At 38.8% G+C, this 15,629-nt stretch overlaps 1 protein-coding gene across 1 annotated transcript in view; it reads left to right on the top strand.

The window, feature by feature from the left end:
* Window positions 1-15,629, top strand: part of rapgef5a (Rap guanine nucleotide exchange factor (GEF) 5a) — a 48,111-nt gene that overhangs the window by 15,254 nt on the left and 17,228 nt on the right. The window contains exons 5-9 of the mRNA XM_044138131.1: window positions 1,060-1,237; window positions 6,499-6,580; window positions 6,704-6,752; window positions 6,878-6,951; window positions 10,196-10,378. Coding sequence (XP_043994066.1) covers window positions 1,060-1,237; window positions 6,499-6,580; window positions 6,704-6,752; window positions 6,878-6,951; window positions 10,196-10,378 — 566 coding nt within the window. The remainder of the gene's footprint in view (window positions 1-1,059; window positions 1,238-6,498; window positions 6,581-6,703; window positions 6,753-6,877; window positions 6,952-10,195; window positions 10,379-15,629) is intronic.

Raw genomic sequence — 15,629 nt, 5'->3', positions numbered from 1 at the left:
AGACTTGCTTTTGTGTTAGCTTGAATAAAATCCATCTTATTAAATTAGCTACCCAAGAGGACTGTGTAAGTGTTTGGGTGACTGATAAAATTGAAAGATAATGGATGTGGCCTAAAAAGTTCCAATAAAGTCACACAATCAACATGTCATCCCTGTTGGTTGGTTTTGGTAGAAATCAGCCTTGCAGTGTGTAGACCTCATCAGGCTTGACGGGATGCAGGGGGATATTATCATAGAACGGGGAAGCCAGTGTTTTATTTCAGCTATCTCAATGACTCACAGAGCCCTATAACATCCACCCACCTAGCCCTTGTTTTTTATCTCTCCACCCATACCCTCTGAAGCTTGTTTTCCTTATTATCATTGAAGTCTGCCTCACTTCAGTTCTTTTCTTGCAGGTGTTGCTTTTCTTCTTTAGCACAAGCTGTAGCCACGAATAGGAAAGAATCATTATTTTTTCTTCAATTTCACATCGTTGTATCACAGATTCTTCTGAATATCTAGTGTTTGAATCTTTTACATTGCTTATCCTTCTGCCTCTGCTGCATACCAAGACAGCTTTACGCTGATGGGCTTTTTAATGTTTCGACTCTTGCTGGTTTCTTTTTCTGTCACTTGACAGCCACATAGCTTAAGTTTGAAAGTTTTGTTATGGTTTTGTCATCGAGTTTTTTGTTGGGGGGGTTGGGAGGGGAACAAACAAGACAGGCTAATTCACATCATAACCGCACATTTGTAAATCCACCCAAAAAGCTGCTGTATCAAGTCTTCTGGAATGACTTTCTGTTTGTCAGTTAGATTCATTGTGGTCACTTTCCTGCTTTGTGATGCTGCATCGAAGGAAGATTCTACAGGAAGTCCATTCTTTACACACAAGCACAAAACCTAAATCTTTACTGGCATAACTAGCCTCATCATATCTGTATTAGTTTTTGACAACAGCATTGAAAGCAAGATTGTTTTACATTTTTTTCCCAGCAGCATGATTATACCCTAATTAATGACTAACCTTACTGTTTCTCACTGCTGTCTTCTGTTTTTATTTGATTTTTTTCCCAGTGGACCAACGGGTGGTGTTTTCGGACTCTAACACTTACTACCAGTTCAGTTTTGAAGAATGTGACTCTGCTTCCTGCGAGTTTCGCTCCAATGAGGGGGAGTGGCCAGAAGCTGTGAAACTCCTCCTACAGCTTGCTCCATATGTCCAGTTTCGCTCTGGTGGTGGGGCCAATAGCCCGTAAGTGATAAATAAATGTACAGGAGAACGTTATTTATTATGTTTATCTATCTCATAGAAGTGAGATGTGGGTTGTTATAAAGGTCGTTGCTGTTTCTATGCATCCATTTTTTCCAGAAACTCGACATTCTCTAAAAGATAAATGTTATACTTCTTGTCTTTATATTTAAAGCCATCAAAAAAGATTTGAGAAAGAAAATGCTATGTTTCTGGACACAGGATCATCTTAACAAAGTTGTCTCATACAGCAGAACTTTGTGGAAACACAGTTTTTTGGTCATTTTCCTAGTATTTTAAGCACAGAAGGAAGCCTGTTAGGACTGAGAACTGGCTGGGAATTTTTTACTTTTTAATTGCAAGTCCTGCCCTTGAGTCAAGTGTTTCTATCGCTTCTACACAGTTGGTATTAGGATCAATTGACGCTGAATTGTTAGGGCTAAATGCTCAGGGATGGAGAGCATGCCCTGATGTTTTTGCCTTAAGTCATAATGAAACAAATAATGTGGAATTTTTGACTCTAAATTAGATCATTTTAAATAATCTGGATTACATATGATTGACGAGCCAATAGTACAAGCTAATTAAATTGAATGTGAAAATGTTATTTACTGGAATTACAGCAAGGAGCTTTAAAGACGTCGCTGTTTCCTTCATAAGAATCTTTTCTAAAGAGTCTGTGATTTTTTTCACGGTGACTGTGGCAGACAGAAAGTTGCAAACATGTTCGGTAAATCCACACCAACTCTTTTTGGCTCCATTCAAGATGTCTCAACAGAAAAAAAAAAAAAAAGAAAATCAACAAATCTGAGTCTGGAACCTTCTAAATTTTGAATGGAAAATGTAGGAACCCTGGAGCCATAGATGGTCTCCACTGACCTGAAGTGGAAAGCTCATTGCTTCTTTATACAAGCCCCAAGTGACAAGCTTCAAGTTTAGATTTGTGATGAAGGTCATTTGTCAGTTTGATTTGCAGTAAAAAAAGAAAACAAATGCTGCTGTGTGTGCAATTCTGTCCTTGGAGTATAACAGTCACCCTACCAAAGATCCTCTTAAAGTCCCTGAGAGAAACCTAATCTCTATTCAGTGTTTGACATCCTCTGTCTAACTTTGAGGGATATTTATTTGCACATACACAGCCACATCTATAGAGGAAGGGCACATATATACAAAAAGTGGCACATGATGTGATCAGGCAGCATCCATGAGCTGGTCTCCAGGGCTCTCCCACTCACACACTTTGAGTCGTGTCACTCAGAGTTCCCTGCTTTGCTGCGCCTGTAAGTCGACTTCCTGCTGAGCCCGCCACTGAACTCAATCTGTCACTCAGAGAAGTAAAGTGAGATCTGTAATGAAACTGAAGTGTATATGTGGAGAGCGAAGCGATGCAAACGTCAATGTATTCTTCTGTATGTCGGCTTCAAAGAGCGCACGCACAGACGCCATGCAGAGAGTCTGACGACACGAACCCAAATGTCGTATTTGTGGTAAATCTTGTGTATCAAAGCGAACATGGCTCTGTGTTTTGGATCAGTGGATCAATATAGCAGTTGACATGCGCTCCGATTTACTTTATTTCACTGCTTGCACAATTACAGGGTTCAGACTAATGCGTGGAAAACATCAGAGCCACTTTATGTCCGACTGAATTTTGCAACTTGTCATGTTTTGACAGTAAAATGTAAAAAAAAAAAAACAATGGATTTTTATAGCTTCAGTGCTGTGCAAAAGTCTTCAGTCATTACTCTTTATAGTGTGATTCCAATGAGCTAGAAATTTTCCTAAACTAATTTACACAAATATTTCTTATTCTTTCAAATTTGATATAATCAGTCATTCATTTATGAACAGAACAGCATCACTTCCAGAGGAATCCGTTATGCTTGACAAGCAACTTTAGTGACTGAGGAAATAAATCAGAGACGAGCACTCCTCAGTTCAAGAAATGAGTTTGCTTCATTTTACATAGTTCTGCCAGCTTTGCATGTCTTGAGATTGAAATTTTAGACTATTCTAATCTAGGCAAAAACTCATGCTCAGTAAGACTGGATGGAAATTATCTTTTAACATTGCAGTCTCTTACATGTCTCCATCTTTTTTTTCCCTTCATATTTATGCAGTACTTTGTATTGGTCCAAATAAAATACACCAAAACTTGTGGTTGGAAAAAAAAATGGGATGTTGGCAAAAAAAACCCTATCTATTTGCTTCAAATTAATTTAGACCCTTAGAGTTTCTTCTTTTCGTTAGTTAGAAATGTAGTAATAAATCTAGCTTTGTGCTCGATTTTCTTACTGCTTGATTCCATTTCTCTGCAGACAACCATCTCACAGCCTTCCTCCTGTTTGCCTTTCTTCATAAAGCGAAAATGTTTCAAGCTACTTTGGAAAAAAGCCAAAATTACATAACCGCCATGCAGGTCCAAAAGACTTGATGTACCAGAAAATCATCAGGCATTTAGCGACCAGACATAATTGCTCCTCATGCTTCTCTTGTCTCCGCCGTTGGACTGTTATTTCCATTCTTTATTAATTATTGCTCCCTGTGTGTTTTACCTAAGGAGGGAAGCATTACTTTGATTCTTGCATGAGCTGAAACAAAACATGCCATGCTTCATCCCTGAAGCCAAAGAACATATCTTAGTCTTTTATGGGGTTACGTTTCCGCATCATGTGTACAATGATTGTTATATTTGAGTTGTTATTTACGTCACATGAAAGATTTAGCAAATCATTTAGCATCAGAAAGTAGTGTTTCCTATAACACCCTCTTATTTTGCTTTGGAAATACAGTATATCATCAAAATGTACATTTCATCTAAGTTCACGCAACTTAGCTTCATGCATCTCTTATGAATGAAAATTTAAGTGCAGCTTTAATTTAGCACTCGGAGTTGAAGAGAAATGTGTGCGTAAAGTACATTTTAAAGGAACGGTGCGACGAGAGACAACATTAATGTTCAATTCTTAGATGTTCTGCCAACTGCAGTGGAAGGCTGTGTTTGTTAAAGTTTGCTGATCGGGCTACGAGCTCGTTATGAAACGGGCAACGTTAATATTTTAATCCTAGTACCTGCATCTTTCATTAAATCTTTGGCTACTTCAGCTGCTTTAAACATTAAACGCAAAAGCAAAAAAAATCCCTCAAATCTCACTATAGAAAAGAAAATACTTGGTCTGTATTTTTTTTTTTTTTCTATATGTAGTAAACAGTTTGAGTTGGGAACAATCAACAACTAAGCAGCTGTTGTTCCTGTCTTTGAAATGCAGGACGAACAGAGTTGCCAGAAGCTAAAATATGATACCTTTGCTTGGGAGGAGGAGTGTTGTGGCCCACTTTGCATTGCATTCTGGTTCCAGCCAGTTCGTTTCTCTTTTGGATGGAAAAGGGCAGAGTCAAGTCATGCTAAATACGACTGAAACACACCAGTCATCTAGCGTCCTACACCAATAAACAAGACTCTATACATTACAGCATAGCTTTCATGTCTTTCTTAAGGCTGAAAATGTAAAATTTTCTTGCTCAAGGACTTCGAATAAAGAATGATTTGAGGTCATTTACAGATTTCTGTGCATCACGGAGCTCTTGATGGGCTTTGAACGAGGAGGTGGTCCAGGCACAGATCATGTTATTTCCCAGCACTGCTCTGTGCCGCTTAATGTCTGGTGACACGCCTCCTACTGTGCTTCGCCTCCAGCTTTGGTACCTTCAGGCTCACACTGAGTCACCAAATTACCAGCTGAACACTGGCTGAAAATAAAACTTACTGATCCCAAAGAGAATAAATTTAACGTGATGATTTAGATAGCTTTTTTTTTTTTTTTTTTATCTTGCAAATGGACTTCCATATTTGGTAAGCATATCTGTTTTGCCATGTTTAAGAGTTAAACACTGCATTTTTAAGAGTTTAAGAGTTAAACACAGCATTTTTAAGAGTTTAAGAGTTAAACACTGCATTTTTAAGAGTTTAAGAGTTAAACAATGCATTTTTAAGAGTTTAAGAGTTAAACACTGCATTTTTTCCCCCCCTACAATATGAGAATGCCAGTAAACATCCTTCAAGGCATCCAGCAATCCTCCTGCCTGTGTCTATATCTGTTCTGGAGCTCTAGAGCTGCTGTGTCAGGCTGAAGGCTGTTGTGTTATCACCTACTCCCTGGCTTCTTCATCTATCATTCCACTTTATCAGATCACACTGTGCACACATACACACACATGAAGTCATCCCACGGTTCGTCTTCTTTCCTCTACAACAAGTTTCACTGGGAAATGTGGATGCAATCCAAATTGTATGCAAATGGAGACGGGCCTGTGTGTATGTACATGCTTCAGGGTTCTTACTTTGTGTGTGTGTGTGTGTGTGTGTGTGTGTGGATTTGTGGGGGTGAGGCAATGCATCGGAAACCAACCCCCGGCTTTAGTTTTCTTTGAGTTTATGTTGGATGAGGAACCCTCGGGTGCCGTCTGTTGCTGCTCAAGACCCTCTATGCAAACCTTTTATCTCTGCTGTTAGAAAAACGCCAAGTTTACCCCAAACACAAACACTGTCTGACATGCACACTGATGAGGACAAACACTAATATATTCATGAATGCACACAGGCTTATGAAAATTCTCAAGATTTAGACATCCACGAACATGTGCGCGCAGCTGCTGCATTGCTGCGCTTACATCCACAGAGGGTGTGTGTGGAGCTTTTTTACATGCCGCCTTATTAATGGAAAATAGACGTACCAGAAGTAAACTTCCTAAAACAGATGCTTTGGCTACCAGAGACTGAAATGCTGTGGAGGATGTCATTCATTCATCATTTAAAAAAAAAATATTTGTATCATCAGTGCTAAAATGTGGAAAACCATCACATTTCAATTTGTGTACATTTTTTTTTTAAATGTTATCTTTTTTCCATTCATTTGTGCACCTGGACCATAATTTTATAATGCTCTATATTGTCTTGTGAGAAATAAGACAGCAACATTTATGTGTAGCAGCTGCATCATTAAAACGGTTAGTTTTAATATTTTTTTTTTAAATAAAGGCATGTAAAATATTTAACATGTGTATTTTTTATTATTTTTTTCTGTCCATGGATTCAAATATCCAGAGGAGATTTTCAAGATTATGAAAGATGTAGTTCTGCTCACACAGTGCCAGGGGGCAGTGTAGAGTCTGCAGAGGCACATCTGTAGGGAAGTTTTACACCTGAGGGCTGTTTGATTAGAATATTAAACAGTTGCAAATAAAACTCTGTCTATTTCTTTAAGGTCAGAGGAAGACTCTGAAGGTAACAGGGACATCTGCAGTGAGATTCTTCAGATGAAAGCTCTGGAGAGGCTGACTTCCACGGTCAGTGGCACCCAGAATGAAAATACAAGATGAATACGTGGCAAAATTGAAACAAGCTTGGAATGATTGACAGATTTACTTTGTATTTGTTTTTTTTTTTTGTTTGTTTGTTGTTTTAAACAGGTGCAAAGTGAGTTGGCAGCTGCTCTCGCTAGAAAGACTCGCAAAGCTCGTAAGTAATGCTGTGGTTGGAGCGTTTCCTTGAAGCGTTGTTAGTAGGAATTATTTGGATTTACCGTGAAACCATGCACTTGTGTAACAAACAATAATCTGAAATATTCGTTTCCTTGTTTGCAGTATCAGAGCAGGACTCTGACACAACTGAAACAAGCTGCCAGGAATCCAGCACTCCCAGTGAGGAGAGCAGCCCGGTAATATACACACTAATGCAAACAGCATTTTATATAATATATATATTATTTACACACAACCCTCATTCTCAATGTATTTCTAGTACAGCAGGCTTTTACCAGCTGATACCGATTTCTTTTACCTCTGACCGACTGACTCTTTTCCTACCAAATCTGATTTTTTTTCTTTCTTTTGTTGAGTAATACACAAAATAGAAACGTGTGCTGTGGGTTCTTTGATTGTGGTTGATTCTAGTGTTTCTTTTTTTAAATAAATGGCAGAAACTAAATACACAGATGCTGATCCCAAGTTGACTGATCTACTCTTTACCTTGCTGTTTCAGTTTGCAGTCACTTAATTATTTCTATTTTTTACTCCCGCATTCAAACAATTTGAATCTTTGGTAAGGCCAATCATTAAAGATTGATTCGCAGCATAATACACTTATAAATCACAACTGCTGCTGGTTTGTTTAAGTTGCTCTCCGTTTCAGTTTTTGCTGCTGTATTGCAAAGAGATTGCAGTATCCTAGTATGTTCCTCACTAACTACATATATTGCTGTTGCACATACACAGACCACAATCCATAAGCAGTAACACAAACTGCTTAGACGCTGCACCATACTTAAAACGAATAGGTGGTGCTGACTACTTGGTTTCCTTTAAAGGTCATTCGAGTTCAAGTTTTATTTATGTGGAGGTACACACATGGCTGAACTCAGAAAACGGGGTCGGAGAAGAGTGCAGAGCGAGGCCCGTGTGCTTCCTCATCCCATGTCTGTACAGTCAAAACCTTTTTCTCTCCATCAATTATTTATTCTCTCATCACATCACTGAGACCAGGGAAGGTGGGGAAAAGAGCTCCCACACACACATATAGTGTTGTATATTTCAGTCGTTTGCATGACTTATTTCCTAGTTCGCATAAATAGTTCCAGTTCATGTGTTTTATTTTGGTTTCGCCTGCAAAGGTTATTATTTTTAAAATGAGCTGTTAGTATATTACAGAGGTGCTTCTATAACCTAATTTTCCATACCCCAGCCAACAACAGACCTGGGCTTAGCAAACTGAAAAAGAAAAGAGCAAAACGGATTGTGAAGAAATAACTTCTGTACAATAAGTGAAAACTTTGAAATAATTGACAGCTAAGCCCATAATTATAGTATCCCGTTGGCAGATGTAAGATTTAAAGGGATGGCAGGGAGGCTTTGTAGCATTTTACAGGATTTTCCACATTTCTTAATGAGTTAATTTTTTTTAAATATTTTGAAATAGCTGTTCATGCCCACCGTCTATGAATAAGTGTATTTATCTACATTGTCTTGCAAAATTATTAACTGTTGTGCATCCAGTGCACTGAGTAGGAACTCTAACTTATTCTGTTAGAGTAACAAGTTTTCATTGTATTCTTCTGTACAATGTAACGTACAGTTCATCAGATTAGATGGAGAAAATCTGTGAAAATCAGTTTTCTTCCCTCAGATTCCTAATCAGATTTGAATTTGGACTTTGACTGGGCTATTTTGATATTTTGCCTATTCCACCTCATCTCTTTTGCAGTCTGTAGCAGGGCTTCTTCCAGGACTGCATTGTACATAGCTTTTATTATTTTTTTTATTTTTTTTAAACCTGTCCATCTTTAGAGTGTCACAACCTTCCTTTATCTTCTGAAGAAAAGCATCCCCACACCACAATGCTGCCACCACCATGTCTCATCATGTAGATGGTGCTTTAAATGTGATGTACAATGCTAGTTCTGTGCCACACAGCAATTTGCATATTGGCTAGAAAGTTCATATTTTGTTTCATCTTACCTGAACACCTTGTTTCAGATGGTTGCTGTGTAGCAAGCAGCATATGAGACTATCCAGCTTTTAACAATGGATTTCTTTTCTTTCATACTACTTGGTATTTGTCACATTCAAGCCTAGTGTTATTGGAAATTTGTGATTGCAAGCTGACAAAATGAAGCAGAGTTTTAAGTGGTATGAATGCAAAGCACTTCATGTTTATCAGAGAACGACAGACCATGCAGTCACTAATACATTTTAAAATCACATTAGTCTTGTTTGCCTGACACTGGCTGTTGAATTGATCCCCCAATCCCTCTGCTAATATTCATGCAAGAGAGGTAGTTATCTACACTCCCAGAGTCGATCATATGTATCAATAAATAACTGGGACAATGAAGCAACTACAAAATGTCGAGGACACGTTGTTGGAATCCAAAGCTTTAAAACTGCAAAACAACCAAAGTTTCCTGGAGTCTCATTTACTTTTAGCTCATCAGTTTAAATCTATTGACGTTTTGGGATTTCTTGATTTGAAAAAAAAAACATTTGACACAATAGGAGAGAGCGATGTAAATTTATGTCTTGGACAGGAAGGCTACAGCAGGTCTACAGGAAGCAGAGAGGGACAAGTGGTGGTGGTTTTATATCACTGTGTATATGTGGGTACAAGAGGAGAGTTGTCATTGGGTTAGGTGGGTTCAGGGGTGGCGGGGACTTTCCTAGTAAACAAATTATGTTTAGCATGTGTGTGTGTGTGTGTGTGTTACCCTCTGCTAGAGCGTGGTACCGCGGGATAGTTGAGCTTACAGGAAGGGTTGCCCGACTCTCAGCCAAACGAAACAAGCCGCTCTGTCTCTCTTCCAAGGAAAATAAACAGCCCAAGCTGGCTGCCACAGGTGATAACCATCACATGAGCTGCACCCAAGGGAATGCATGCAGACACGGAAAAAAGCAACAGTTCTCCTGCCATCCCTCTGCTCTTTTGTTTGAAATAAACTTTGTAATCATTTTTGTGTCATTTTTCTTCTTATGACATTACTCTTTGATATCCCTGCTTGGGCTTTTTTAAAAGCCTGACTACAGAAGGGAGGAGACAGACACAACACAGACACCCTTCCCGCCCACTTACTACTAATCACACACACTGACTCTTTTTGCCGCCAGTTCCTCTGACACAGAGCAGCTAGCCTGACTCAAAGAGGTGCAACATAAAAAGAATTACAGCCTCTAAAAGATTGAAAGAAGTAGAGACGGAGAGGAATAATAGGGAGAACAAGATAACCTAGAGACACCCAGGATTACTATTTCTTTTCATCGTTGTTACATGGACACAGATTTCTCCTTTCATCATTTCTGGATTATGCTCTGTGGAGAAACTCATTGATCTGCTGCGACCTCGGCTTCTCAGACTTTTTTAGGATGTCTTGGGACTGCGGTTTGAGATATGTCTTCATGCCTCCTGTGTTGCAGCTGGGCGGGATGTGTGCTCTGCGGGACGGGAACAGAAGTGGCGGCAGCGGCGGGATGGGGACCGTTTGCGGCCGAGAGGAGCTCACCAGTCGGTTGGGTCTGGAGGCCGTCCAGCGGCTGGCAAAAGATGGCTGCCGCCTGCTGCAGAACCACAACTACCGTCTACCTGACAGGAACCAAGCGGTTAGAAGAGTTTCACTTTATTACCATAAAATGCAGTCCAGACATAGCAGTTTACAATTTGTGCGTTACTATCCAGAAAGGAAGTATTTTGACATCATTTGTTTCTTCTTTTTACTATTTCATATTGTACAACTGTAAGCTACACATGCTGTAATGTAAGAAACATGAATTATGCACAATAATAAGGCAACTTCATTTTGAAATAACTCTTTAAGTACTACTATAGCAAAATAACTGAGAAATGTATATTTTTGTTGCAAATGTGAAATAAATATAGGTAGAGAAGAAAACTAAGTTTGGTAGACCAGGAACCCCTTTATCTTCTGGTGGTGTAATATTCTAAAACTGTAGAAACATAAGACACTTGGAGCACAGGGACTTGGGCCAGATGAGAGAAGTTGAAACGAGACCATCACCAAACTAAATAGGATGAAATGTCAAGACTGAACCAGAAATGATCTAAAGAGATTTATGGGCAAATGTATAAAGAACAAGTCTTGATGTAGCAGCTGGATTAGAAATTGATTCTTCTAAAGGTTTGGGTGGCTATTATTAAGAGAGGTGTAGTTGGACCATTCTGACCTGAAAATAGTATTAAATTTCAAAATCTACTATCTGCTTCTAGAGGATACTTTATTTTTGCTTTAAGACTGTGAAAGGTCAGCAGCATTCAGGAGGATTGTTTTTTTTTTTATGCAGGGAAATCCATCATTGCAAGAAGCCAAGTGTTTGATCATGGGTATACAATCAAGGCCTCCCAGTTGGCGGAATAATAACATGGCTGTCTTCCTCACCCGACTTCTATCTTATTGAGAACTCCCAGGTGCTTCTGAATTTGCCAGCTAAATTGAACCCTGTTTTAAAGTGTGAGACTTAAAAAGAGGAGACAGAACAACTCTTTAAACCATATTTAGGTGCTATGAGTGGTTGCGAGGGGATTATCTTTTATGCATAGTTAATTAAGGTCAGTGAACACAATTCGATTCTACTCCTTTTGCTCAGTTTTTCTTTAATTTGCTGAAGGATTTAACTATTGCATAATAATTATACACTTTTGTATTGTCTATTGTTCAGCATCCAGATTGAGTTTATTACATTTTCGAATGTCTTGAAACTGTTGCACCCGTTTTATAGAGTCATCTAATATCAGCAGTATAACTTGCCCAAATAACAGCATGCATCTTCGTGATGGATGGTGACGCTTTGCAAACTCCTACATGCCATCTGCAAAATAATTTGCGGCTATATGGTTAGCATGAGTGGGAAGTAATGGACGTCATGTGGGTAATGTTGTCACTACTGTCGTCACTCTGAAACACAATCACAGGTGTTGGTCGTGGATTCAGGTCAGGGATCAGGAGAGTAAATCCTGATCAACATGATTGGTCCCTCTGTGCCTCCAAGGTTATACACAAGCACACAAGTGTGCACATTTCCTGCAGCTCTGATCCGTCTGATGATCACTCATGAAGACAGAACTGTGATCTGACATAAACACCAGCTAGAACTGTCGCTGCAGATAAACTGGCCTTAGCTTTATTTAGATCACTTTTAACAACCACCACTTCTCCGCTGCAGCTCGTCTGACGGTGGGTGTTAATAACGGCTCGCTGCAATGTGAGCTCATGCTTTTATTACAAGCTGTCAGGAACTTTGTATGTCTTTCACTTGTGCTCACTTGTGTGCGTGTCACTGTTCTGGCTGGAGCTTATAATCATTTGTAAGAGCTTTCATGCGTATGTTCATGTGCTCCCGGTCACTGTGGCAGACTGAGTCAGTGGATGCTCATAATGAGTGGGGTGTTAGTGAAGCTAACTTATAATCCCACTCCGCAGTGTACACCTAAAGGCAGTAAGCGAAGCAGAGGCAGCCTGATTTCACCTTACATCACACACTGCTTGTAAGATTTGATGTTGATTAGCTAGTGTTTGTTTGAAGCCCAGCTGTGGAAATGCTTTTGCTCGGTGCACAGTTTAACTTTTTTCTTTGTGTTTTCAACGATGCAAAAGTAAATATGTGCAATAATGTCGCATCCAAACATGCAAAGCCAAAGAAGTTCCCCATGGCTGCAACCTTGTAATCATTCCTAGGCTGGTAAAGTGGCCGTAGATTTAAAATTTTTATTTATTTTTTTACTGTTTTCATTGGGAATGTAACATCTAAATGTCAAAATAAAAAAATTTGGTATTTGGAGTGTATCCTTAAAATCACACTTTTTGGTACATTTTCCTTAATTTCAGGTGCTAAGCCTGCAGAGTCAGACTCTACCTTGTGCACTAATTATATTTCAAACATCTTTTTTTTACCTGTATCCGTAAAAGAAAACTTTTACTTCAAATTAACGAGGCTCTTCAGAACCAAATGATCTTAGGCCACTGAATTGGGTGGAAATCAAAACCAAGCAATCAGTTCTATTCACAACAGATGCTGTTCTCCCTCCTAGATTATTTTGTGTTCCTTTCTTTCTTGACAAACCAAGGCGAGCTGTTTCCATAGCGATATAACTGGTGTCTGTAGACTGAGCAGAGTGCCTCTCTGCCTTCTAGTCTCTTCTGACTTCAATTTTTATAACGCTTTATTTGATCATCATAGTTTGCTTGAGTACAAGGTCGCTGACTTTCTGATGCACTCGTAAATTGAGGTATATTCACAGTTGTGCTGGTGTTACTTCCCACATGGTGAGGGAATTACAATACAGTGTTTGTTTTTTTTGTTTTTTTGTGCCGCTGACCTAAAAGGATTGGGTTTCATTTTCTTATCCGTTTTCCCCTGGAATTGTGCCCTGCTCTATCACAGCACAGATAGGGCCCAGTCCCTGGAAGAGAAAACTTCCTCTCAGGTTTCCATGAAGTCCACCTTTCCTCTTGAAATGTTATCATTTGAGCGCACATGGAAGATATTAAACTGTACGAATAACATAAAAAACTGTGGAAAAGTTTCCTGATTTATTGTGGGGTGTGGAATACATCATGTTATATATATTTTTTAAATTATTTTCATGCACCTAAGATGAACATTTTACTTGTAGTTTGAGTCGAGGATATTTTAGTTGGCTTATTATCTGCTCCGAAGCCCCCAGGTTCTTTAGCAAAAAGTTTGCATGGGTGAAACAGATGTGGCAAAATTTGTGAAAGAAAACTGCATTTAACTGAATTAAAACTGAATTTGTCTGACACCCTGCTAGTTATAATGCTCAACTGCTAATGTACGATCCTTCATTCTTTCATTTTTAGTTTAATTCAATACTGACACCAATATAAAATCTGCTGGAGGTTTTAGTCAACTTTAGGAAGAAAAGTTGGAATTAGCAAGTCAAAACAAATTAATATACAAGTTAAAAGAGCTTTATTGCATATTGTATATCAGATTTAAGTGTGTTCCGCTTGCTGTCATTAGTAAGTCCTTGTTACGCCCATTCTCATTTGTGTACTTTCACAAAACCTTCCATCTTGCTTGCTTTTCTCATTTTTCATTACATAAGCTTCATGGCCTCTCCCATTCACAATATTTGTTTTCCTTCTCTGAATTTTTTTTTTTTCCTTTTTAGAGGTTTTTAACCATACTGAGGTTAACATAATCTCCTTGCTCAAACTGAGAAGTGCTTCCAGAGGTTATTGTTATGAAACAATTATTGTAAGAATTGTGCTTCACTTTGGATCGTTATCTTAAACGGGGACACAGTATGTGCATTTAACACTCCATTGCTCTATTTTGAACCCAGAGCTGTTTTTCTTGGCACTTATGTAAAGGAACACAGCACATTTTCTTCTACTTTGTTTACACAGTGCTTGTTCTTGGTTACATAACGTTTGTAGTTCTGGCTGGCTTTCCCTTTATTAGATATCTGACCCTTGAGACAGGAAGAAGCCGGTGCTGATAACGTTGGGTGGTTTTTGAATCATAGGCAATGTGGTCTAATTGCATGTATCCCCTGCAGCACTTGGTAAATGTTCTATCTTGACATCACATCTGAGCTGTTGGGTGTGGTGTTGGTGCCAGACCCCGGTGTAATTAATTGAACTGTGTCACATCTCGTTAGATTGGCTGTCGCAGGCAAACAATGCTAATCTTGAGGCTCCAATCCTGATGATGATGATGATAACAGCAAGGGAAGTTTAATTTATCACATTCACAACGTAACATTGTAGTTTGTAGTAAGTTTTAGTGTTTCGGAGTTTTCTGCGATTGAAAACAAAAATGTGTAGAATTGCAGTTATTTGATAAATTTTGCTTTTAAAGCAAGGCAGGACAGAAAAGGGATGAAAATCATGGTGGCAAAAAAACTAAACATGTTTCATTCTCATTTATTTATTTATTGTAAACAAACAGCTGTTGTATTTAAATGAAAACACCCTCCAGCCAAATTTCAATGTGCCGGTAGGGTGAGCCACTTAACCCTCTTAACTGAGCTGCTTATTGTTGTATGAAAGTTTGCATGTTTGAGAGTCTCATTTGGTGAAAGTCTCTCCACCGTGAAGCACTTTGAGTGGTCTGTATAACTTGGAAAATACTATAAACATTTAGTTAATTTACCATTTTAAAATGCTCTGACAGATATCTGAAGCTTGGGATATTGTTTTAAAACCTAACCCTGCTTCTGGACGAACTATATTCCTGAATCTGATACTGTTTGTTCACTAATTGTCCCACCAAACTTCTAAAATGGTTAAAAGACAACAGGATTCATATTGGGTTTGAGTTACTCCCAGGTGGGCTCTATTTTCTAATTTGGTGAATTGGTTGAATTGTGTTTTATTTAGTGGCATCAGAGTATAATTTCAAATATTTAGAAATCAATGTATTTTTATTGAACTTCGCAAATACTTTGTTGTGGTCTATCACAGAACCTAGTGGTTGTAACGCCTCGGAAAGGCACCATGCAGCTTAAAACCACCAGTATCACACCTGGGTAGGAGGATCTGGGAGCAGCTGAACATCTGGAGCACGTTTTCCTAGAATGACTCATTAGGAATCACAAAGGGATCTAGGAGCATATTATTTTGTCTGACCCAAGTCATGTCCCACCTGCTGCCTCTCAGGATCAGACGCTCCCTTTTGTCCGACAGTCAAAGAGGATGGCGTGTGTGGATTTGTTTATGCATGCTTGCTGGTACACGTCTCTCTCTCTCTCTTTTTTTTTTTTTTTTTAAGTGTTATCGAGGAACCTCAGTCATCATTTCAAGAAATGTTAGGGCTTGGAAAAGGTTTTTTCACCTCAAAATCATTAGGTTTAGTATTGTTATATATGACT

This window comes from Gambusia affinis, linkage group LG14, assembly GCF_019740435.1.
Source record: "Gambusia affinis linkage group LG14, SWU_Gaff_1.0, whole genome shotgun sequence".
Classification (NCBI taxonomy): domain Eukaryota; kingdom Metazoa; phylum Chordata; class Actinopteri; order Cyprinodontiformes; family Poeciliidae; genus Gambusia; species Gambusia affinis.
Note: the sequence above shows the minus strand (reverse complement) of the source record. Positions and strands in the feature narration are given on the sequence as shown.